This window comes from Dipodomys spectabilis, unplaced genomic scaffold (assembly GCF_019054845.1).
Source record: "Dipodomys spectabilis isolate Male_0828 unplaced genomic scaffold, ASM1905484v1 ptg000046l, whole genome shotgun sequence".
Lineage (NCBI taxonomy): Eukaryota > Metazoa > Chordata > Mammalia > Rodentia > Heteromyidae > Dipodomys > Dipodomys spectabilis.
The window spans coordinates 6,192,357-6,216,163 of NW_024870723.1; the positions used below are offsets into that span (position 1 = coordinate 6,192,357).

Sequence of the window (23,807 nt, forward strand, 5' to 3'; positions counted from 1 at the left end):
GAAACCAGAGCTGCCGGGGGGAGCCCCAGGGTCTTGGCACCAGCTCCTGCCCCGTCCTTCTTCTCTCGCAGAGAACATGTCTGCACACAAGCTCTCCTGAGCTGTTGGCAGTTCTCCAAGGACAGCCCTGGAGCATGGCCAGGGGTGCCCCTGGAAAGGACAGATCTGTCAGGAAGCAGAGATGGTGGCATGCAGGCACGCACATGCATAAGTTGGCAGGATGGTTGACTCTTCCAGTGTTTCAAGAGAAACTGAAAATCTGGATTTCGACATGAAATATCTTGATTTTTTTTTTTTAGAACATACCATGACCTCCAAAGCAAATCCAAACCACGTGAGATTTTCTCCCAAAGCATGTCCATGGGCCACGCTGTGTGCACCTGTGGTAGAGCCTGACTCTCCGTAAGCACATCCTGTGTGGATATATAGATACAGGATGGCAGGCCACTCACCCTAACTGCTCACATCCTCCATGCGTTCATCTCTGCTAGGGACTGCCCTTGGAAATGGACGCACGCATACTCTCTCCTAAGGTATGGCTTTAAGTATGGCATTAAGGTATGGCATTAAGGTATGGCATTGCTAAGGAGGATGAATAACAAAGGGATCTTCAAGGTCACCTAACTAATGGGTGGCTGGTCTAGAATCCCAGGCTGCCTGACCCCTAAAGCCAGTGTTACGAATCAATATCTAGACCCTTCCCAGGCGCTTGTCCTGTGAATTGCGATTGCCTGCTATTTTTGCATTCCTCACTAGGCTAAGCTCTAGGAGTTTGGTCTCATTTGCTGTGTCTTCCCCTCCTCACCTTTCACTATGCCTGGAAGAACATAGAAATGGGCCCATAAACATTTGTGGGCTTATCTTCATAAAGGTGAGCACACAAACGCATATACAGACATGATGTGTGCAGAATCACAGGCATAATCTGGATATGCCCACCCATGGATTGCTACCACTACGTCCTGTCTCCCAGGGCTTTGGAACCTAAACTGGGCCACCCCAAGTTTTCCCTACTAGTCCACTGCCAGCCAGGCCCAGGAGCCTTCTTCATAAGTCATTTCCTGGAAATCTTAAGGCAGCTGTGGTGTTCTTTTTCCTTAACTCAGGACACAACTCAGCAGTTTTGTTTTTCAAAGTCTGGGATTCATAAACCTGGAATCCTTTCTTCATTTTTTCCACTAGAATTTTCCTTGGCCCACTGCCTTTCCTCAGGGCCTTGGCCAAGAGGTTACACTTAGAGCGCCCTCTTCTGGGCCCCATCTTCTCAATCAAATGGGCAGTTGAGAAGGGGACCATTTTCAGACTGCTTTACAGAGGAGAAAACTGAGTCAAGGGTAGTTGGGAAGTGAGGAGAAGCTAGAGGATGTGGGCTCATTCCAAGTGTATGTTACTAGGAAGTGGCCTTCTGTGATTTTTTTATTGTTGGAAATAATAAACTAAGAAATAGTTCCCAGAGGTCAGGCCCATGGCCTTCCCAGAGGCCATGACAGAGGTTTGGGAATGTCACCGGACATAATTTTATTCTTGAATCTCCATCACGTTAAACAGATGAAGCTGAGGCACAGAGATAGATGGGGGAGTATTTATGGAGAATCTGCTCGATGGTAGTTGAACTTGCAAATCTCTATCATTTAATCTTCACAAGCGACCTTGTGAGGTGGGTGATTTTATTTCTCATTTTGCAGATTAAGACAAAGAGGCTCAGTGAGGTCTCAGGATCCGAAAGAGAAGGGAAAGGCCTGGGATTTGAATCTAACTTGCTGTTTTCTTGGCTCCACAGCTTCCTGGGTTTTTTCCCATTTGGCTCCAAGGTCTGAATTCAATGAGGCCCAGAACAGAGTTTGTGGCAGGACACATGGTAGGCCAGGGTTCCTTGGTCTTCTTGCTCAAAAAGAGAAGTCCCTCTTCCCAGACCTTAGAGTACCGATTTGGGGCTCTGGAGGGTGTTGATAAAAAACCTATCTAGCCTCATCCAACTTTTAGAGCCAGGGACCTCAGAGATGGGAGTAGGGCCCCAGGATTAGCAGCAGAGCCAAGGCCCCTAAGGAACAAATTAGCTTGGATGTCTTATAAACTGAACCCAAGAGGGGCCCTACAGGGCAGAAGTTTTCCTGGAAAAGAAAGAGGGTCCTGGAAGGTTTTTGTTTTGTTTTTCTTCTTAATGGGATCCTGGCTAATGCCTCAAGGAAATGAAGAACACATTGCACCAAGGCCTAGTGACTGCCCTCCTGCATCCGGCCTCCGTTCTTCTGTGCTCTATTCAGAAACCTTTAAACCTCTCTCTTCCTGCAAGAAAGACTCCAAGTCTCTTACCCGGTTCAGTTTTGATCCTGCATGGCTCTCTTTCCCATGTGTTGCATTTACACAGATACCCTAAGGGCTCTGTTCATATCTCCCTTGATTCCTGCAGCTGGGCTTTGCTCCCATTATTCCTCTCCTTGAAATGACTTCACTTTTGTGTATCTAGATCCTGGTCATTCTTTAAGACTCAGCCCACAGGTCAGTATCCCAGAGCCTTCTCCCTAACTCCCAGCAGGAACTGCCTTGCCTGCCTGTCCTGGATCTTCTAGTAGATGGAAGCTCTTGAGCAACTGCTGCATTCATCTTTGGTTCATCTTTGCTTGTGTGTAAGTGCATGTGTGCATGTGTGTGTGAGTGTGCATGTGTGAGTATACATGCACCTGTGTGTGTACATGCATGCATGCTCTGTACTGCTTAGCTGTATAATAATGCTATTGTAAGAGTCCTAAAACCCTCCACTCTGTCATGAAGAAATCCAAGGTTGAATGAGGATTTTTTTTTGAGAGAACAGATGACAAAGTACACTTCTCTATTCCTTCTTCAGTCAAGAGAAAGGGAGTTCATAGAGTTTACGTAGAGAGCATAACATATGTCCATGGAGACAATGGTGACATCTAATAGTGTCCTGAGAAATCTAAAGCCAAACAAGGCAAAGGAGAGGTAGCTCTATTTGGATCCTCAACTTCCAAAGTTGATTGGGCGCCTATTCCTGGGGATTGGGAGTGGGCCATATATACACAAACAAAGAAGATGTAAAAAGGGCTCTGAGGAGCCCAATGTGGAGGTATGTGCCTCCAATTCTAACTACTCTGGAGGCAGAAGCAGGAGGATTTCAGTTTGTGGCCAGCCAGGGGAAAGTTACCAGTGGATCCTTCCTGAAAAAATAAAAATAAAATCTGAAAGGCTGAGGACTTTTCTAGCAAGTGCCAGGTCATGGGTTCAATCCTCAGTATTAATATATATATATATATATATATATATATATATATAGAGAGAGAGAGAGAGAGAGAGAGAGAGAGAGAGAGAGAGAGAGAGAGAGAGAGAGCCTCTTATTTTTCTAGGGCTGCAGAAGTGAACGGTGCTCTCCTGGTGGGACAATGCTCATGTAGAATGAGAGTCCTTGGAGGTCTCCTTAAGAGTCTGTTTGAATGCCTTTGAAACTATCGGACAATGTTTTGGTTAAACAAGAACTCTGACTCCCCTTTCCTCTCCCTCCCCACCTTTTTTTCCTTTTTTTGTCAGTCATGGGGCTTGAACTCTGGGCTTGGGCACTGTCCCTGCGTTCTTCAGCTCAAGGCTAGCGCTCTACCACTTGAGCCACTGCACCACTTCTGGTTTTCTGGTGGTTTATTAGAGATGGGAGTCTCATGGACTTTCCTTTCCAGGCTGGCTTTGAACCTGAGATCCTCAAATCTCAGTCTCCTGAGCAGCTAGGATTACAGGCCTGAGCCACCAGCTCCTGTCTCCATCTCCCCTTTTTCACTACCCGGCCCCTTCAGTTCCTGAAAGAGCAGAAATCACAGCTCGCACAACGGTATGAATATATTACTGATACGATTAGACATGGTTAAGATAAACCAGGTACTGGTGGCTCACACCTGTTAACCCAACTACTTGGAAGATGGAGATTGGAAGGACCATAGTTTGAAGGCAGTCTGGGTTGAAACCCCAGTACCATAAAAAGGTGGTGAAGATGGTTAATTTTATGTAATTTTATGTTGGACATTTTAAAGTTATTGGCATACTTAAAAAAAAAGAATCCAGTCAGGAAACTGATTAGTGGCAGGGTGGGTGGGGGAGAAGAGGCTTTCTCAGGAGAAACATAGCTGTCTGTGGTTCCTAACTGCAGGGAGCCCTGGTGGGGGCAAGGGAGAAGCTGGCATTTTAAATCACGTTTGAGATTGAGCATTGCTTTTGGGAATAGTGTGGGAATGCCTGGGGTCCTGTATAATTTATCATTTCTGAGGGGGATTCTTATATCCTCTGGTTGAGGGGTTCAGGATCAAGTACATTTGTTTTGAGTTCTTGTATGACAATCAAATCCTAATTCTAGTGTTCTGGTAAATGTCTTTCTCACGGACCTTGATTTTAGTTCTCTGCAAGGAATTTACTAAATGGATTATTTTCTTAATTTATTTTATCATTCTTTTCTATAGTTATAATCTCCACGAGACCAGAGACCTTGTTTATCTTGCTCACACTATTTAGACTTGCTCACACTATTTAGAATTGCATCTGGTTCTATATAAATAGCCAATGGTTAATGAATGAATGAATAATTAAGACCTTTGTATATGAACTCTTTTTGTTTTGCTTTGGGGAATTGATCTATATAAATAATTCAACAGAAGGAGGATTACCAGAACAAGAGATATAAACAATTTTGGTTCTAGAAATGTATTGTCAAATGACTTTTCAAAGGGGTAGGATTGGTTTTCATTTGTTAAGCCACCTTTTAAAGTCTAAATGCTGAGGTGATGGTTTCTGGGACATGAGGATAGAGGGGAGCATGGACCAGAAATGGGGGTGACAGGTCAAGGTTGCTACCTATAGCAGCAACCAATCAATTCATCAGGGCTGTCAGGAGAGGGGACAGCTAGATCAAAGGCCCATGTAGGAGTTTGGATCTGATGTTAAGGCCCCTTTTAAAATCAATGTATATGTTTGTGGTACTTGGAATTGTACTCTGGATCTCATACTTGCTATGCAGGTGCTCTACAATTTTAGTCATACCTCCAGTCTCTTTAAGTGTTGGTTATTTAAAAAAATTATTTATTCTTTTTTTGGTGCATGTCCTGGGACTTGAATTCAGGATCTAGATGCTGTCTAGGCCTTGTGTTAGCGCTCTACCACCCGAGCCACAGCTCTATGGCCTGCTTTTCTGGTGATTAATTGAATATAAGAGTCTCACGGACTTTCCTGCCTGTGCGGGCTTTGAACCACGATCCTCAGATCTCAGTCTCCTGAGTAGCCAGGATTACAGGCATGAGCACCAGCGCTCAGCTAGCGTTGCTTATTTTTGAGGCAGGGTGTCCACGTATGCCTGGGCTTGCCTTGACTCCAGTCAGCCTACTTGTGCTTTCTTGTGTCACTGGGGATGACAGGTGTATCGCGGCACCCAGCCATTGTTGGAGTCTAGAGACCATCTAATTACTTAGGCTGGCCTCAAACTCCTGATCTCTGCCCTCCAAGTAATCAGGTTTATAAGCCTGAGCCCCCATGCTTGGTAAGGCCTATGTTTAGATTGAAGATATTTTGCTTAGTGATCTGAGCCCCTGTGCATAAACTCGTAGGAAGAGAGGCCTGTTTAACATAGTTCCTAGCAGTGCCCGGAACTGGCACTCCCTGAGCCAGTTGTGTTTGTGCAAAGACAGGAACCTCAGGTTCTCACTCACATATGGAAACTGGCAAAGTGTATTTCATAGGAGTAGAGGTAGGAGGGTAGTCATGAGAGGTTGCTAGAGTCTAACAAGCGATGTTGACAGTGGGATGGAGCAACTCTGGTTAACATGTACCACGATACTTAGAAAAGAATGAGTTCTACGGCACAGCTGACAACAACTTATTATATATTTCTTAGAGAACCACTGAGATTTCCCAACAAAGAGGAATAATACATGTTTGTGGATATGGACATGCTAAAGACCAAGATTTTTGTTTAAGGGTCACCATCTTTAATCACAAAGGAAATGTATGTCAACACTACATTAAGATTCAACTCGTCACTCTATTGCGAATTCCAATAATCAAGACAATGAGCAACAAATGTTGGCAAGGATAAAAGAAATATGAACCTTTATACACTCTTGGGGGAAATTAGTGCAGTCTCTATGTAAATCAGTAAGGAGCTTTCTCAAAAGGCTTGACATTTAATCATCATATGTCCCTGCAAATTCTATCCACACATGCTAAGGAATGTAAGTCAGCATCAAGAGAGATACCTACATGTTTATGTTTCTTGCAGTGTTAGTCATAATACCCAAGCTATCTAATGACCAAGATTTGAGCATCACATAGTACATACATAGTGAAGGATTACCCGGTACCTCATAAATGCATACAATTGTATGTATCAATTAAAAATTAAAAAAGAAAGAAGAAATTGTTAACACCAAAATTTTTAATTAAAAAGGATGAAAAAGCAGCAACAAAAAAAAAAGATGGAGGGGCTGGGAAGGTGGCTCAGTGGTAGAGTGCTTGTCTTGCATGCATGAAGCCCTGGGTTCGATTCCTCAGCACCACATAAGCAGAAAAAGCCGGAAGTAGCACTGTGGCTCAAATGGTAGAGTCTAGCCTTGAGCTGAAGAGCTGAGGGACAGCGCCCAGACCCAGAGTTCAGCCCTAACAACCGACAAAAAAAAAGGTGGAGAATGTTTGATAGAAGTATTATTGAAAAAGCAAAATGAAAAACACCCCCCAAAGAACAGACAAAGTGCCAGCTATGAGTGAATAAATCAGAAGGAAGAACTGTATATATAACACATAGCAATTAGGAGAAAAGGGTGAATTACTGTAACAGTGCAAAAGCAAATGGCAAAAGCTAAAGGAAAATTACAGAAAGGTAAAAAAGCAAATGGTTTTAAAGGAGAGCAAAAAAAAAAAAAAAAGTAGACTGAGGCAATTGGAAGAAAGGCAGGCAATTTCACTGGCATGGCAGCTTGGCCAGGATCCTGGACTGGGGACAGGTGTTCAGTGGACCACCATACAAGTCCTCATGGAGTCCTCTGCCAGAACCTGGCCAGGTCAGATGCTGGGCAGCCCTCGCCACAACAGACAGCCTGGTGGTCTCTTTCAGTTTTCCATCTCCATTCACCCCTCCCCCCCCACATATACACACGCCTAAAACTCCTGCGATCCTCAGATCTCAGCCTCCTGAGTAGCTAGGAGCTACCGGTGCCCAGCTTTTATTTTTATTTTTTTCATCAGACAATTCTGATTTCTTTCATCTCGTCTGTTGGAAATGTTAGCTTGGAGCTCATCCACTCTCAGGCTCTGATCTCTGATCAGGTGTGGTTTCCTGTTAGGTTCAGTTAGTAGGAGAAGACACTAGGATGCTACTAGAAGAGGGAAAAGGAGGGGAAGGGAGGGAAGTGGAAAGGAGGAAAGAGGAGAGGGAAGGGCAGGGGGAGAGAAAGAGGGGGGGTACTTTTGGTCCGACACTGCTATGGTGCCTTTACTAAGTCCTTCCTTCCCCTGGGCCTGTTCCCTCATTTGTGGAGCGAGGAAGGGTTGCTTAGATGTCTTCCAGGGGATATTAAAGCCATCAGTTTATGCTTCTCAGTAAATGTTCACAGGGAAAACAATGACTGAAGTTGTCACCTATGGTGTGTCCAGGGAGGTATTATGAGTCAGCCTTCAAGTGCTTTTCATTGTGCCAGGCATTGTTCTAATCATTTTATATTCATTCCATATACTGTCTCATTGAACTCTTTAAGAAATCCTATGACTTAGCAATTACTAGCTTGTCCATTTTTCAGATGTGAAAACCTGAGGCTTTAAGAAGGAAAACCAATGTTTTCCTGAAAAGGACATTGAATCATTCTTGGGACCAGGCCCCCGCCCCCACGAACTTAAATTGCCCTGCAGCATTTCTGGAAGGTGGCACCTGACCTCTTATTGACTTTCCCCAGGATAGGGGCTCTTAGTCTCCCCTAGAAAACCCCAGAATGGTTCTGACTACAAGAACATGCTTCTTTGCAGGATACCAAAACTGATTTCCCTGTAACTTCTGCTAACCGGCATGCTGGAAAGAACACTGGGCCTTGGGCTTGTGTCCCAAGCCTTCCAGCCAGCAGAACCATAACCACAGGTGAGAACTACTTTAGTCCTGTTTCCCCAGGTGGAAATGGAGGTTTGGATGAGATGAACCTTTCCGGTTTGAACATCTTAAGACTATATAATTTATGACTGTATAGGTCACATGCCTGTATCTGATTGTAATGATGGAAACAGTGAAGGAGTGAACATTGTGTTCCAAGGAACAGATCTGTCTCTGCCAACATGTCTGCAAGAGTGGGGACCCTGCCAGCTGAGAAGAATCCAGGAGGTTCTTAGAAATGGAGTTCTCATTTTGCCTTAAAACCAAATCCCTCCTTTCTCTCCCCCTTTTCCCTCTCCTCTCTCCTTCCACTCTCTCCCTGTCTTCCTGGTTTTCTTCCTTCCCTCCCTTCTTTCCTCCCTCCTCCTTCCCTTCCCACCTCCCTTCTTCCCTTCCTTCCACTATGAAAGCTATATAAAAGAATATTTTAATCTCTCAATCAGAGATAAAAGGGGACACCTCTTTCTCACCACACAGAACCAATCTCTTTTCAGGAATAAAGGAAAACTTGCAGTTGTTTGTGTCTCTAAGAAGCCACAAATTTGGCTCTTGGGATGGGAATGGGGGCTTTCAATTAGGAGATCCCTGTGTGCCCTTTCATGGGGGCCCCTGAAGCAGTATGCATGTTTTATGAATGTGAATTTTTCTGGAAAAACAGGGAGGGTCTGTGAAAGGGCAAAGACCTTGACATTGGAAGTAGATCTCACTGCTTATAGGAGCTGGCCTGGACCTCAGGAGCTAGGCTGCGGCAGTCAATATGTTTGATGTCATACAACACCAACACCAGAGACAAAAGACTACTCGGTAATGATATCTGAGCAAGAATAAAAAAAAGGACATTGTCTAAGTCACAAAAATGACCACCATACCCAGGTATCCATGGATGTTTTCCCCCTCAATCAGAAGTTCCTCTTGTTTCCTTCTCTGGGCGTCTTTCACACTTAAGAGACAGCAACTCATGATATTTGGATGTTTCCATGCCATTTGGCTTTGTTTCTGTTTCCCATTGTAAAAATGGAAAATGATCTTAGAGCTATATAAAGGAAAGTCATCAGAGTGTTTGCATCCCAGGTTAGCAAAGTGATGAAGGGTCTTGTTCCAAATCACCACCAAGGGGCAAAGTCAAGACTAGAACTTGGGTCCTCTGATGCTTCACTCACTGCAATTTCATGCTGCCTTGATCTTAGAAAATTAAACCTCACAAACCACATGATGTGTCAGTATGTGGAACACAATAGCCTTGCTCAGATTAGGAAAGCCCTAGAGACTGACATCTATCTAGTTCTGCCTGTCATTGGGTTGGAAAAACTGCTTTGTGTTTCTGAGCCTCGATTTCTGCATCTATAAATGGGGATAATAATGATTCCTATAATTTGTGGGATTTTTGCCACATCCAATGGGAATTCTGTTTTTTAAGAGGTAAAAGGGCTATGAAATGTCATGTAACTATTTGCCTGCTTGTACAAGACAATCTCCTCCCCCTACTTCTGCCTCCCCCCCCCCCCACCTCCCATACTGTCCTGGGGCTTGAACTCTGGGCCTGAGTACTATCTCTAAGCTTCTTTTGTTCAGGCTAGCACTCTAACACTTGAGACACAGCCCCACTCATCCTTTTTTCTGAGTAGTTTATTGGAGACAAGCGTCTCACAGACTTTCCTGCCCAGGCTGGCTTCAAATCAGGATCCACAGATCTCAGCCTCTTGAGTAACTAGGATTACAGGTGTGAGCCACTGGGACTTGGGCTGGGGGGTTTAAAATGAGCTCAAAGAAGGAGTTGGATAGGGATGTAACAAAGGTCTTCTGACTCCCAGTTTCTTTGGTCAGGGGATGGAGAGAGCAGTAGAAGGGGAGGGCGTGATAACCTCTCCTGCCTTCTCAGCGGGCTGACGCGCTCTGAATGTCGGCTTTGTCCCTGTCAAGGTTCTCAATCACTCACTCTGTGTGACTGTCTTTATATAATGTCACCAACCTACTATAAAATAACATGCTTTTTAGTACATTTTGAAAGAGAAGTCAAATTTTAATGATCACGTCTGTTTCTTGATGCTTTCTTTCAGGCGAAGACCACGTTTTCGTAAGATACTGCATGTCCGTGGGGTTCTTCTTTTGGTTCCAGCAGACATTCCCACGTGGTCAATTTTAGAATTGGTGCATTGGATTGCTCCTGATGTCCACTATCCTTGGAGCATCTGTTCTTCAAGGCCATGTTATTCCAGAGAGTGACAGCTCTTCAAGCTCTTCTCTAATAAAAGCAAGTGCCATTAATTGTAAGGAGAGGAAGCTTCCTAAGTAAGACCAATTGTGAATGTTTACAAAAAAGAAAGGAGAAAAGAGCAACTTCAACAACAGGAATCTGTAAGTGAAAATTACACATAGTTCAGGCTTCACAGCCATTTAAGAAAATGTCTTCTGCAAATGCGTCTAAATTAGCTAGAAATGCTTGGCATGAAGGACATGTTGTGTCTGTAGGCCAATATTCAATCCACGTGGAGGAATCTAAAGGGTAGATATACCTGCAAGAACAAATGATACCAAGTGTTTGTGATGATGGCATGATGGAGAAAACCTGTATCTTTCCTTTCTTTCTTTCTTTCTTTTTTTGAAAAGCCCAAGTGTGGGTAGATCCCCAGGGGTTAGATTGTCAGCCACACAGAATCCTCCTTCCTTCCCTCCCTCCCTCCCTCCCTCCCTTCTTCCCTCCATCCCTCCCTCCCTTCCTTCCTCTGTTCCTTCCTCCCTTCCTTCCTCTTTCCTTCTTTTTTTCCTTCCTTCCTTCCCTCTTTCACTTCCTTCCTTCTTTCCTTCTCTCCATCTCCCTTCCTCCATTCCTCCTTCCCCTTCCTTTTCATCCTTCACCAGTACTGGGGCTTGACTTAGGATCTCAACCTTATCTCTTAAGTTTTTCTTTCAAAGCTGGTACTTTGCCATTTGAGACACTTTCTTTCCTTTTTTAGGGTGGAAGGGTTTACTGGTCCTGAGACTGAATGCAGGGCTTGAGTGCTGTCTCTGAGCTTTTGTGCTCAGGGGACAGCTCTACCACTTGAGCCACAAATCTCCTATCTACTTTTTGGTAGTTAATTGGAGATGAGTCTCATGGTCTTTTCTGCCTGGGCTAGAATTGAACCTGCACCCTCAGGTCTCTTGAGTAGCTAGGATTACAGGCATGACCTACCAGTGCCTAGCTTTATTTATGTTCATAATGGTTTGATGGTTAGCCTCAAGGCATGTAAGAATTATATAGCGTAGGCAGAAAATGACTCTGTGATTTAGCGTGCAAATCAAATCAGTAATTCTAAAATATTGGTGACTTACTTGAAAGTGAAGTTGTGCTTTATCTGCAGAGCTTCTTTACCCATAATTAAATACTGCCTTCCTTTCACCAGGTCAGCGTTAGCACAGGCCATCTTTTTAATGAAGGTGATTTCGGAGTCTTTCTCAGCAGCAGCTTCCCCTGAGAAATACACATTGATGTTTTAATGTGGCGACAATAAACTTTCTCAGGCTGTCAAGTTTCTTATAATTGCTGAGAGTGGCTAGTAGAAAATGGCAATATCCACATGGTTAGACTTTGGAGCCAGACTATCTGGCTTAAACCACAGCTTTTTAATGGCTGTGTGGATCTAGCCACTGATCAGGGACAGTGCCCACGTCCTGAGTTCAAGCCCCGCTACCAACAATAACAACAACAAAAAGCTAATTAGGTCCTGAGTTCAAGCCCCAGTAACAGTGCACATACATAAAAAAAAGTTGGAAAGTATTTTTAACCCTAGGATTAGGGTTAGAAATAATCAAGCATTATCAGTCTTGAAATACTTGACAGAATTTCAAAAAGAGGACAAAAACAATGCCAGCATGTTATTGAAATTTAGAGTTTTTTGCCTTACTTATTATAGAATTTATATCCACTGAAGTGAGAAGATAACTTTTCTGGAAGATAAAAATAAGCTAATAAAATAAAATTTATTCATAATTATATATGCAGCAGCTTTTTCATTTAAAAAGTGCCTCATATCTGTAAACCTTGCTACTCAGAAGACTGAGTTCTGAGAATCCCAGTTCCAAGCCAGCCCAGGCAGACAAATCCAACAGACTGTCATATCCAATTAACCAGCAAAAAGCTGAAAGTAGAGATGTTTCAAGCTGTAGAGCGCTAGCTTTGGGTAAACAATAGCTCAGGGGTATAAGACTTGAGTCAAGCCCCAAGACCTGCACACACAAAAAAGTGCTTTAAATAGCTTAAAATGAAATGTTGAAGACTGAAGATAGCTTATGGCTTTTGTCAGTCTCAAAGTCCTGGAAGGAACAATAGAGATCTGAACAGTAGAGATTTGAAATAAAAAGGGTGAATGAGGAATAATTATGTGAATATCTTTAAAAATGTATCTCTCCAAGTAGAACATAAACTTTTGGAAGGCAGGAATGTTATGTAAGTTCTATCTTCTGTATCTAGTATAATGTTTGGAACACAGTAAGTACTACATATTTGTTGAAAGGGAGGGAGGGAGAGAGAGAGGGGGAGGAAAAGGAAGAGAGGGGGGAAAGGAGGGCTGAAGGAATTCTCACCTGTTTTGTAGATATCCAAAAGTGTTGCTGTATACTTGACAAAAACATTTTCTTCTGTCATAGACTTGATGCTAACTTTATAAGCTGGTTAAAAAAAAAAGACCCAAATCAAATCAGTTTAGGCTGAATACCATTGATGTCATGCCTAATAAAAAGCCACGTTTTGTCAGAGAAGAAAGGAAGCTTGACAAACTATTGTAGACACCCTGAAGTGGATCTTATTTCTTCTAGGGAACTTTCCCAAGTTCATTATCAGAATCATTGGTCCTGGCCACTGTGTTAGAGCTGGCTGATAAGGATGAAGACCTACGTTAAATAACATAAGCACACAAACAAACAGAATAAACTTCAATCAGATGTACAGTTCAGAGGGGAGTGGTTTCAGAGAAGCAGAATCATGTTGGCAGACACTTCCTTCCCTGGCGGTGGAGGGGCCTCCCTGTCCGTCAGCATTGCTGTGGGAGCTGCACTGTTTCCTGGCCTTGCTTCCTTGCCCAGCTCTACTGGTTTTGATATTTACGTTTTGGTAGGATTCTATTTCCTTACCCATCTTTGCTTGGATTGGCAATTCTCTAACAAGAGCCCCCCCTTTCAACTCCTGTGTTCACAGCTTTAGGAATTATTGTGTGTTTGACCTCAGCTCTGCAGTGATCAGCTTGAAGGGGATGACCCTTCTTCTGACCTCAGAAAAGACCTCTTTCATTTTTGCTTCTGATGGAGTAGACAACCTAAAAGGTTTGTCTATTTTGGAGATCCTTCTGATCTCAATCTGTCCCTCATATAGATAAATATCTACATTGTTTGATACATAGATAGGGGAACTCACTGTGGCAGGATTGACTATTATGGAAATTAGTTACAACATGTATGAAAATATCCTCAATTTCTGATTGACAAGTCTTCGTGGCGAATACACGCAATAGTATAATAATAGTAGAAGGTCAAGAGAGAATTATAGCCAGCTGCCAGTGGCTCACACCTGTAATCCTAGCTACTCAGGAGGTCGAGATTGCAGAAAAAGTCCATGAGACTCTTATCTTCAATTAACCACCATGAAGCTGGCTCAAATGGTAGAGTAAGGACGGGGTGGGAGAGAGAGAAAGAGGGATAGAGAGAGAAAGAGAGACGGGGGAAATTATTTTATTTTTTATGTTATTCTAGTAATAGCCTATTTTCTCCAGAAGAAAAGTTTTGTTTTTTTTTTTTTTAAAACTGGTCCTGGGGCTTGAACTCAGCACCTGAGCACTGTCTCTGATCTTCTTTTGCTCAAGGCTAGCGCTCTACCATTTGAGCTACAGCTTCACTTTCAGCCTTTTCTGGGTAGTTTATTGGAGATAAGAGTCTCATGGACTTTCCTGCCTGGGCTGAACTGTGATCCTGAGTAGCCAGGATTATAGGAGTGAGCCAAAAGCGCCTGCCCACCCCTGCTTTTTTAAGGTAATACAATAAATTTGTGTTACATGTATTCTCTGTATTAGAATAAATTTTTTTTCCGTGATTGAAAAACCTGTTCTCATTTTTTAAAATTGTATTTTCTTATAAAGATGCTGTACAGAGAGGTTACAATTATAGCAGTAAGGTGATGAGTACATTTCTTGTTGAACATAGAATAAATTTTTGATATGTAAGAGTTAATATACTTTTAAAATGGAGGGAAGAAATAACTGCATTATTTTTTGTTTGCTGAAAAGTATTCTCTTAAAGTATTCTCTTTTAAGTTCTGATGCATGTTATAAACTGAGTAGGTCTTGGCTGAGTCGGGCAGTTTCTTGACATTGTTTTTAAATCAAGTATTTCAAAGGAAAGAAATACTGGAAACCATTACAAAATTTATTCTTATGGCCATATTTGCATGAGAAGGATTCAGCTGACTGTGACGGAAATGATCTAGTGGAGTCCAAGGTACATTCTGTCCTACTGCTTCCTGAATGACCTTCCTCAAATTATTTAATGTCCTCAAGCTTCAATTTCTTCCCTGGCAAAATACTGGTAACACACAAGGGTTCTTATAAAGCCCTTCATATGTGAGAACACACATATGAAAACCACTGGTAAATACAAAGTACCAATCCAATTGTACTTACTTTTATTTGAGCTTAGAAATGATGCCTTTCCAATTAAAAAAATGATTTGAGCTAGTGTACAATCAGGTGTCCCCCACTCCTCAAAAGAAAGCTTCAGAAATAAAAATAAAAATGGGAAATCGAAGGAAACAATAGTGCTAAATTCTATACAAATATACTTGTGGACATTTAGTTCTGAGATGTTTTAGCTCTGAGCTCTGGACAACCAGCATCCTTTTGAGGATACTGGGATTTGAACTCAGGGCTTTGTGCTTGCTAAACAGGCATTCTACGATTTGAGCCATTCAGTCTAAAATGCTCCTTTCAAAGTAGAGAGACTTCAAGTGTGGACTGCAGCTCAACACTTATTAAAAATTATTTAGTCCTGTCTTTGTTTTCAAAAGATATTTTCTAAATCAACCTTTCCAAAGCACTCTCTGCTCTTGTCAACTGGATGAATTAAAAAAAAACAAAACCCTGAAATGTAATACGTCTGTGGCTTCTCAAAAGTTCCCTTTGAATATGTTTTACTGCCTGTAATGCAAAAGGATCTATTAGGGTAAAGTCTCTTGGCTGGCTATGCATGTCACTTCCATTATTTTTTAATGAAAATCACATTTCTTTGCTGAGGAATAAATAATTTGCACATTAATGTTGAAAATTGGTGGCATTTTTCCTTCAAGGGAACAAATGAAATGTTGAATCACGATGTAATGTTTTCTGATCTTTCTAAATGATCATGTATTCCTAAAAATTCATGTTTAAAAGAACTCCATTAAACTTTTGAACTCACCATATGCAATCTCTGGCTTACACGCTGTTTCTTTCCTGGTATCTGCAGAGATTGTCAAATCCAATTCTTTCTGCTTTTGCCCACAGTCAGCTGGATGGTATGAAAAGTGGTAAAAGTTATATTAATGTGAAAAGGCAAGGCCTCTTTTCTGGGGAGTAAAAATGATTTCTTATGAGCCCCGAGACAATTCAACATAATCTCACAAGTACTAAATTCCTAAGACCTGCCCATTTTCTCCTCTTCCATAAAGTGAAGCATTATTAGAGCAAAACCCCAAAAAAGTCAACCAGTCAACTAAAAAAAAAGTCTTGCACCTGAGACCTGAGCTGTCTTTTTTTTTTTTTTTGGGTCCAGTCATGGGGCCTGAACTCTGGGCCTGGGCACTGTCCCTCAGCTCTTCAACTCAAGGCTAGCGCTCTACCACTTGAGCCACAGCGCCACTTCCGGCTTTTTCTTTTTGCTTATGTGGTGCTGAGGAATTGAACCCAGGGCCTCTGGCATGCAAGGCAAGTACTCTACCACTAAGCCACCTTCCCAGCCCTTGAACTATGTCTTAGGATGGCTTTTTTTTGGTGCATGTGTGGGGAGGTGTCTTGGGATTTATAAGGGAACTGTGGTCCTGGGGGTGGGGAAGAATGAGACCTTATTCAAAACAATAACAAAAGCCAAAGGGGCTACAGGTGTGGCTCACGTGGTAGAGTGCCTGTTTAGCAAGGGGGAGCTTTGAATGTAAACCCCTACCATCAACCCCACCTGCAAAAAAGAGATTTATAATCAGGACTCACTTAGGAAGTAGGAGGGAAAATAACAGGTGAAAAAAACCCAGTTACCAGTGTATTCTAGGTCTTTTCCTTGGCCAAAAGAGACTGAACGGAACTAGACAATTGACAGAGAATTCCATTTCCTAGAAGGATAAGGGAAATGAAGGAGGGCCTAACCCTGGCTCTGTTCTCTTGGGTTGCAGTTGCATGTTAAAAAGACGAGGTGAAAGTAAGACATCCCCTAAGCATCTGGATGACATTTTTCTGTTCCCCCCCCACAGTATTCCCCCAGGCTGTTGACCTGAGAGGAAGTAGCTTTAGGATTCTTCTCAATCAATCAGGATTACATTATTATTTCACTTCTGAGAAACAAAAGCTGGCTGGGCAGGTTCCCCAAGGTGATCTTTTATGAGTGTGGTTTGAAACAAGTATGCAGCCTGAACATGTCAAGGGAAGCTCACCTTCCACACATTTGCACATGGCTCCTTCGCAGACTTTCTGAAGTTTGGTATCAGAAGTGCTATAGAACATGGTGCACTGTTTATCTGTGGCAATAAAAGCATGGTCACAAGGAGTGGCTTGACTGATGTCTAACACATTTGCCGAGTCTCTTACAAAGGGCCTCAGAGACTGTCTATTCCAGACCCTTCTATTTATGGCTAAAGTCCAGGTTATATTATGAATTGGCAGTACTGGATGGGCCTCCCTGTCCTCCAGACAATCTCCTCTTGTTAGCTTAGTGCTGTGCTTGATATCTTACTGTTCAAAACTCATATCTTAGAAAGTATTTGGTGCTCCCATGAGTAAGAAGAAAATAAATCGTGTTACATGTGAACCTATTGAAACAAACCTATTAAAAGTATTTAGGCCAGTCAAGAACATATATAATGTGTTTAAGTATGCATGTACAATGTGTATATCAATGAGAAGAGTGTCTACATATGGTTTATAATGGCTCAGAAGATAACAATATAATGAACTCTAACAAACAGAACTACCCAAGGCACAGTCACCTGTCTTGTAAGCCAATCAACTCTCCAATCATTTAACATTTCAGCAGTGGCCGATTAGTCAAATGTGAGATCATTCTGTCAACACACATTTACTGTAAACATAGCATGTATCTAACACTATGTTAGGCACCTAAGCATGAGTGGATGAAAACACTTTGGTGTTGATGAGCAATTTCAGTGTCATGCAGAAACCACTGCAATAGATCTATGTGAGAAGTATGATACAGATACTATGAAAGTTGTCCTGGGAGGATGGGAGAATTCAAGGTTAAGTCACCTTCTCAAAGTGAGGGGTGGGCCAGACGCTGGTGGCTCATGCCACCATGTGTAATCCAGATCTCAGGAGGCTGAGATCTGAGGATTGTGATTCAAAGCCAGCCCAGGCAGGAAATCTGTGAGACTCTTAACTTCCAACTAACCACCAGAAAATTGGAAGTGGCCCAATGGTTCAAAGTGGTAGAGTGCTCACCTGTAGCGAAAATGTTCAGGGACAGTGCTCAAGCCCGAAACTCAAGTCTCATGACTGACAAAGAGGGGTGGGTGGGGAGGATGGGAACAGAGGAAGGTGCTCTCTTTGTGCAGAGGTGGAATTTTATCTTCAGTTTCAGGAAAGGGTTTTTTTTTTTGGTTGGTCATGGGGCATGAACTCTGGGCCTGGGCTCTGTCCCTGACCTCTTCAGCTTAAGGCTAGTGCTCTACTACTTTTGATTCACACCACTCCCAGATTTCTGGTGTTTTACTGGAGATAAGAGTCTCACGGACTTTCCTGCCCAGGTTGGTTTTGAACTGAGATCCTCAGATCTCAGCCTCCTGAGTAACTAGGATTACAAGTGTGAGCCACCAGCACTCAGCAGGAAAGGGGGTTTTTATAGCATCTGGTCACCAAACGGTATGGCCCTCAGTTCACAGGTTCTCTCTTTTACAGCCACTGGGTGTGTTTGGGGAGTGGAGAGGAAAGGGAGAAGATTCAGCCAGGACAGTTCTAACATACAGCTGTCGGGGGGAAAGGCAAATGTTTTTAGTTTAAGTCATTTTTCATCAGAGACACAATAAATATCGACAGCAAACACTACAGAAAAGTGTGAGGCAAAGGAAACTGAAGTGGAGGTCCATACAGTCCTGTTATTTTTTAAATGAAGGAACTGAGAAGCGAGACATGAAATTGTTTGCTTAATGTCATGAAATAGTTGTATTCAATATTTTAAAAACTTGTAAGGCCACGGCTGGAAAGTTTAAGTTGGGACTTTTATGAGGTGGGTTTTAAGACAATATATAACATTTATAGGTCAAGTGGATTTCTAAAGGTTTTGTGAAGACTACTTAAGTAGTCATTTGAAGATCTTAAAGGTGAGGTAGAGTTGATTACCTGGTCTGTGATATTCATACACTGTGAAAGTGGCTGGGCTCAGAAACCCAACTTGGAAAAGTTCAAATATCCGGAATCGGACACAAAGGAAATCGCTGGAAGGAATCTGTTGGACAAATTCAGGCATTTAAGAAAATTATAGGTGAGAAGATGATTTTGGAGAGTTGATGGGAGGAGAAACGGGAGGAGGGGGAGCTTACGGAGTTCAGCTGCAGGATGACGTGCCCGTCTTTGATTTGGTAATCAGTTAATAGTTGATCCACTCCTTCCACAAGCTAAGGAGAGAGTGAGAAATGTTTGGATCCAGTTTCATTATCTTTATGTTTAATTGCATTCCCCTGTGAATGGGTATGAAACCACAGTTGTGTGATGTACTACTCAAGATGAAGAAAAACAAAATCTAAGCTCTTGAGCACAAACAAATTATTTTGGACCACGCAAGTGTATGTTTTTGATTTACACATATAGATCAAAATATAGATAGAGGGTTATGACTATTTTGGGAGATTGTGTGAAAATGATGTATTAAAATGAAATGATGTAAATTTGTCTATAAAAGAATGCAGGGGCTGGGAAGATGGCTCAGTGGTAGAGCACTTGCCTTGCATGCATGAGGCCCTGGGTTTGATTCCTCAGCACCACATAAGCAAAAAGAAAAAAGCCGGAAGTGGTGCTGTGGCTCAAGTGGTAGAGCGCTAGCCTTGAGCTGAAGAGCTGAGGGACAGCGCCCAGGCCCAGAGTTCAGGCCCCATGACTGGACCCAAAAAACAAACAAACAAACAAAAAAAGAATGCAGAAAAGAGCCAGTGGCTCATGTCTGTAATCCTAGCTACTCAGGGGCATGAGATCTGTGGATTGTGGTTTGAAGTCAGCACAGGCAGGAAAATCTGTCAGACTCTTAAAGCCACTAAACTACCAAAAAAGCTGGAAGTGGAGCTGTGGCTCAAGTGGTAGAGTACTAGTCTTAATAAAAGAAAAGGTCAGGGACAGAGCCCAGGCCCCAAGTTCAAGCCCCAGAACCCACACACAAAAGAAGAATGCACAAAAGCATTCACAACAAGATTGAAAACACTTACTGCTTCTAAGTCTTCTTGGTTTGTGCTGATTCCAGTGGGCAGAGAGATGTCCATGACAGCATGGGAAGACCCAGATGAAGACTCCTCCCTGCTGGGCTTATAGCTAAAAAAACGAGAGATTAGGGCATGAAAGAAATGGCTGACTCTTTAATGAAGATCCCAATTCTTTAGCAAGCTTTCATTTATGAATTAGCATCTCCATTTTTTTTGTTCCTGGATAATGTATATATTCAGAACCTCTGCATTTTAGAGTTGTAAGATTTTTGAGTCACATAGTCTGTCTTTCCTTGACTTGCCCAATAAACTTCGTGGCTCATTATTCCAAGGTTTTGTTTTTATTTTGTGCTGGTCCTGGGGTTTGAATTCAGGGCCTGGGTGCTGTCCCTGAGCTTTTTTTTTGTTTTTCTCTTAAGACCAGTGCTCTAGCACTTGAGCCACAGACCTACTTCTGGCTTTTTTTAGTAGTTATTTGGTGATAAGAGTCTCACAGATTTTCCTGCCTAGGCTAGCTTCCAACTGTGATCTTCAGATCTCAGCTTCCTGAGTAGCTAGGATTACAGGTATGAACCACCAGTGCCTGGCTACAGTTTTAAATTAATTTTTAAAATTATTGTATAAAGGATTTCATTTTGACATAGGGACATTATTCTGGAACATAGAAGTTATCCATTCCAAGCAAAGAGAAGAAAATCAGTTCAGGGTTATACAATTAGGTCATTCAGAGTTATGTATGAATCAAGATCTCATTTTTACTCTAGTTACTTTATGGCCTATATTCAGCATTAAAACATGTTTTGTACATTGAAAAGATATTCCACAAACACACTCAGGAACAGACAGGAAGAAAAATACACTAGAATGTTCAGGGAACTATATGATGATGGTAAGATTCTACTTGATCCCATGTCTTTTCTCCCCTGCTTTTCTCTGGTTTCTAAATTTTCCATGATAGACATTTTATTTAAAAAAAATAATAATCCAAAGGCTATAAGTAAGAAAAAAGTTGAAGCGGGTAAAATGGGAATTTTGTTTTTGTTTTATTTTGGTGAGAGAGAAAGGAGATAGCAGGAAACAGGCTGGCTTTCGAGAATTTTCCATAAATCATTTCTATTTTCTAAGCTCATTTTGTTATTTGAAAAATTAACTATGTCCCATGTTTTGAATGATCCTGAGGAATCTAAGGTTTTCATTTGGGGCAGCAGAGCCTTGATGGAATCATTAGCAGAGCCGGAGGATGGAGAGGAGGGAGAGGAGGGAGAGGCTGGAGGGGCAGCAGGGGCAGGGGCGGGGGCAGAGAATAAGTGTCTCCGTTATGTTGATCTGGATTCCAGATTCACCTCAAGAGCTTGAGAGGCAGCTGTGCATTTGAGGTTGGAGCTGGGAGCACAGTCAGGATGAATGTAAGAAACTGGAAGGACCATTTCATAAGGGTGAAATGGATAGATGGCACCCCAGAGAATGAGTATTAGTGAGACAGAAAACACTATATGAATGAGTGAGGTGGCGGGGCCTTATCGTATTTTTTAATTGTTTTTTATTGTGAAAATACTCTCCAGAGGGGTTACAATTACATGAGCAAGGTAATGAGTGCATTTCTTATCCGGGATTGTTGCCTCCTCCTTTGTTTTCCCCTTACTATTCCTTCCCTCCCACCTCCTCAGCTATACCCCCCCTCCGCCCCCACCCTCCCAATCTTATAATATTTTATCTCACCTTATAATCTAAAACAGTCCCTATTGAAATTTTAGATACAATATTTACCACCTCAATGTAAGTTAGAAAAATCTCTGGCTCAACAATCCTAACCCTACTCTCCACCAACTGGTCCGTTTAGAGCAGAACATAAAAGGTTTTATGAACTGTGCTGTGACGTGTGAACATCCCCCTAATTGGATGGGGAGAAGCAGAGAATTCTTGCTCACAGATGCAAATACTCCAAAGACAGGATGGAAAGGGCCCCCCGGGTGGAGAGGGCCTATGAAAAGGTTATTGGAGCCTCGATGACTCGTTGCCATGGAGACTATTTCAATCACGGAACAGAAATCCTCCTTTCAAGAAGCCTTTTGCCTGCTGCCAAAACCAGCAATTTTCCCCACAGGCATTTTGTTGTAGAGAAATGAAATCCTTCTTCCCCCCACTCCTATCTTTCTTAGGAATACAGCAGAGAGGTTGTGAAAGCTAAATACATGAAAGAGACCCTCTGAACCCAGGCACTGTGCTGGCATTTTTTTTTTAAATCAGGATAGAATATTTGAAGGCAAAGAATTTCTTTCGGGAATGAGGATTGCAAGTTACTTTTGGAATTTACCCAACCTAACTTCAGTGTCACGGAGCCAAAGGCATATTCCACTAACTTTTTTTTTTTTTAACATTCTGTCTCCAATTTGTAAAAACCAAAGGATAGAATATTCAATATTGCATTTTCTTTCTTTCCTTCCTTCTTTCCTTCCTTCCTTCCCTCCTTCCTCTCTCTCTCTCTCTCTCTCTCCTTTTTTGGTCGGTCATGGGGCTTGAACTTGGGGCTTGGACACTGTCCCTGAGCAATTTTGCTCAAGGCTAGCACTCTACCACTTTGAGCCACAGTGCCATTTCCAGTTTTCTGATGGTTAACTGAAGATAAGAGTCTCATGGGGGCTGGAAAGGTGGCTCAGTGGTAGAGGGCTTGCCTTGCATGCATGAGGCCCTGGGTTCAATTCCTCAGCACCACATAAGCAGAAAAAGCTGGAAGTGGTGCTGTGGCTCAAGTGGTAGAGCGCTAGCCTTGAGCTGAAGAGCTAAAAAAAAAGTCCCATGGACTTTGGTTGGCTTTGAACTGCTTACTCAGCCTCTGAGTAGCTAGGATTACAGGCATGAATTACCAGTGCCCAGCTTCTTGTTTTCTTTTGCACAGTACAAAATCTAGAATTAGGGTTCCTGACAATAAGTCAAATGAATGTTTTTTTTTTATTATCTTTCAGTAGTTGTACAAAGGGGTTTCAATTTAACATTCCAATTTATGAGTACAATGCATCTTGATTAGTGTCACCCCTTCCACTGTTCTCCACCAACCGTCCCAATCTTACTCAACATCTCAAGTTATCTGATTCCATTTTCACATGAATGAGTTTTGATGAGCCTTTTTATATGTACAGAGTTGTGGACAATTAGAACTGATAGAGTCATAGAGATAAGGTAGTCCAATATCCACACCCTGCAGAAAACTTATCTGGAGAAGTAAGCTAACTTTCGGATGATCCTGTTAAGTGCTCACTGACAGAGGCTACTTACATGGTATCAATCTATTACAAGAGAGCCCTTCTTCAGGCCAACTCTAGGTACCACTCTGTTGGGTCCCATGCATGGATTCTCAGAAGTTGCTCATACCTTTCATGTGACCACTATATGGCTTCAAACACAACTGTGATCATCCTCCCTTCCCACCCCAGCTAATAGGTTCCAAGTGTGGTAATGATAATAATGCCTGAGGAAAGGTGACCTCGATGGAAAAGTGAGAAAATGGGGAAAGATGTTGGAAAGGAAACAGAGAGCAGGAACTAGCCTAGGAAGGATGTGGAGAATGCTGGGAGGAAGGAATGTTGCCAAGGCAGGAAGTAGGGTAGGTTGGGAAGAAATCCTGAGAAGAGAGGGCATTGGGCACAGGACAAAAAGATTGCTAGGGAAGAGCTGGGATTTGAAAGGCAGGACAATTCACTGTTTCTTGGGATCAATAGCCTCAGATTCTCCAAATTGAAGGAAGTAGTTTAAATATTGGGTTAGGAATCAAGGAGTCAGGGTTTGAGGCCTGGATCTGTCTCTAACTCCCTGGGAACTTGGTAGGTTACTCCGTCTTGTTTGATCTTAGCTTATTTCTGAAATAAAGGGACTTCTAGATTTCTATGTCATCACCAAAGTCTTCCACTCTAATCGATTAGATAAGCCCAGGGAATTTCCAGGTTCTTCTTACTGAACACTTTGGTATCATATAAAATTATAAATAGAAACAGGAACATCCTATCCATAGATACCACTACTATTGATAATATAAAGAGTCCAGGAGAACAGAACACAGTAGAA

General features: G+C 42.3%; 1 protein-coding gene across 1 annotated transcript in view; it reads right to left on the bottom strand.

Annotated features, from left to right (window-relative positions):
• Positions 1-10,053: 10,053 nt before the first annotated feature.
• The window catches only part of C5 (complement C5), a 75,365-nt gene continuing 61,611 nt past the window's right edge, over positions 10,054-23,807 (bottom strand). Inside the window, exons 34-41 of the mRNA XM_042678693.1 lie at positions 19,755-19,857; positions 18,879-18,953; positions 18,679-18,784; positions 16,761-16,844; positions 15,539-15,628; positions 12,683-12,766; positions 11,432-11,570; positions 10,054-10,632 (exon numbers count right to left, since the gene is read on the bottom strand). Coding sequence (XP_042534627.1) covers positions 10,497-10,632; positions 11,432-11,570; positions 12,683-12,766; positions 15,539-15,628; positions 16,761-16,844; positions 18,679-18,784; positions 18,879-18,953; positions 19,755-19,857 — 817 coding nt within the window. The 3' untranslated portion in view covers positions 10,054-10,496. The remainder of the gene's footprint in view (positions 10,633-11,431; positions 11,571-12,682; positions 12,767-15,538; positions 15,629-16,760; positions 16,845-18,678; positions 18,785-18,878; positions 18,954-19,754; positions 19,858-23,807) is intronic.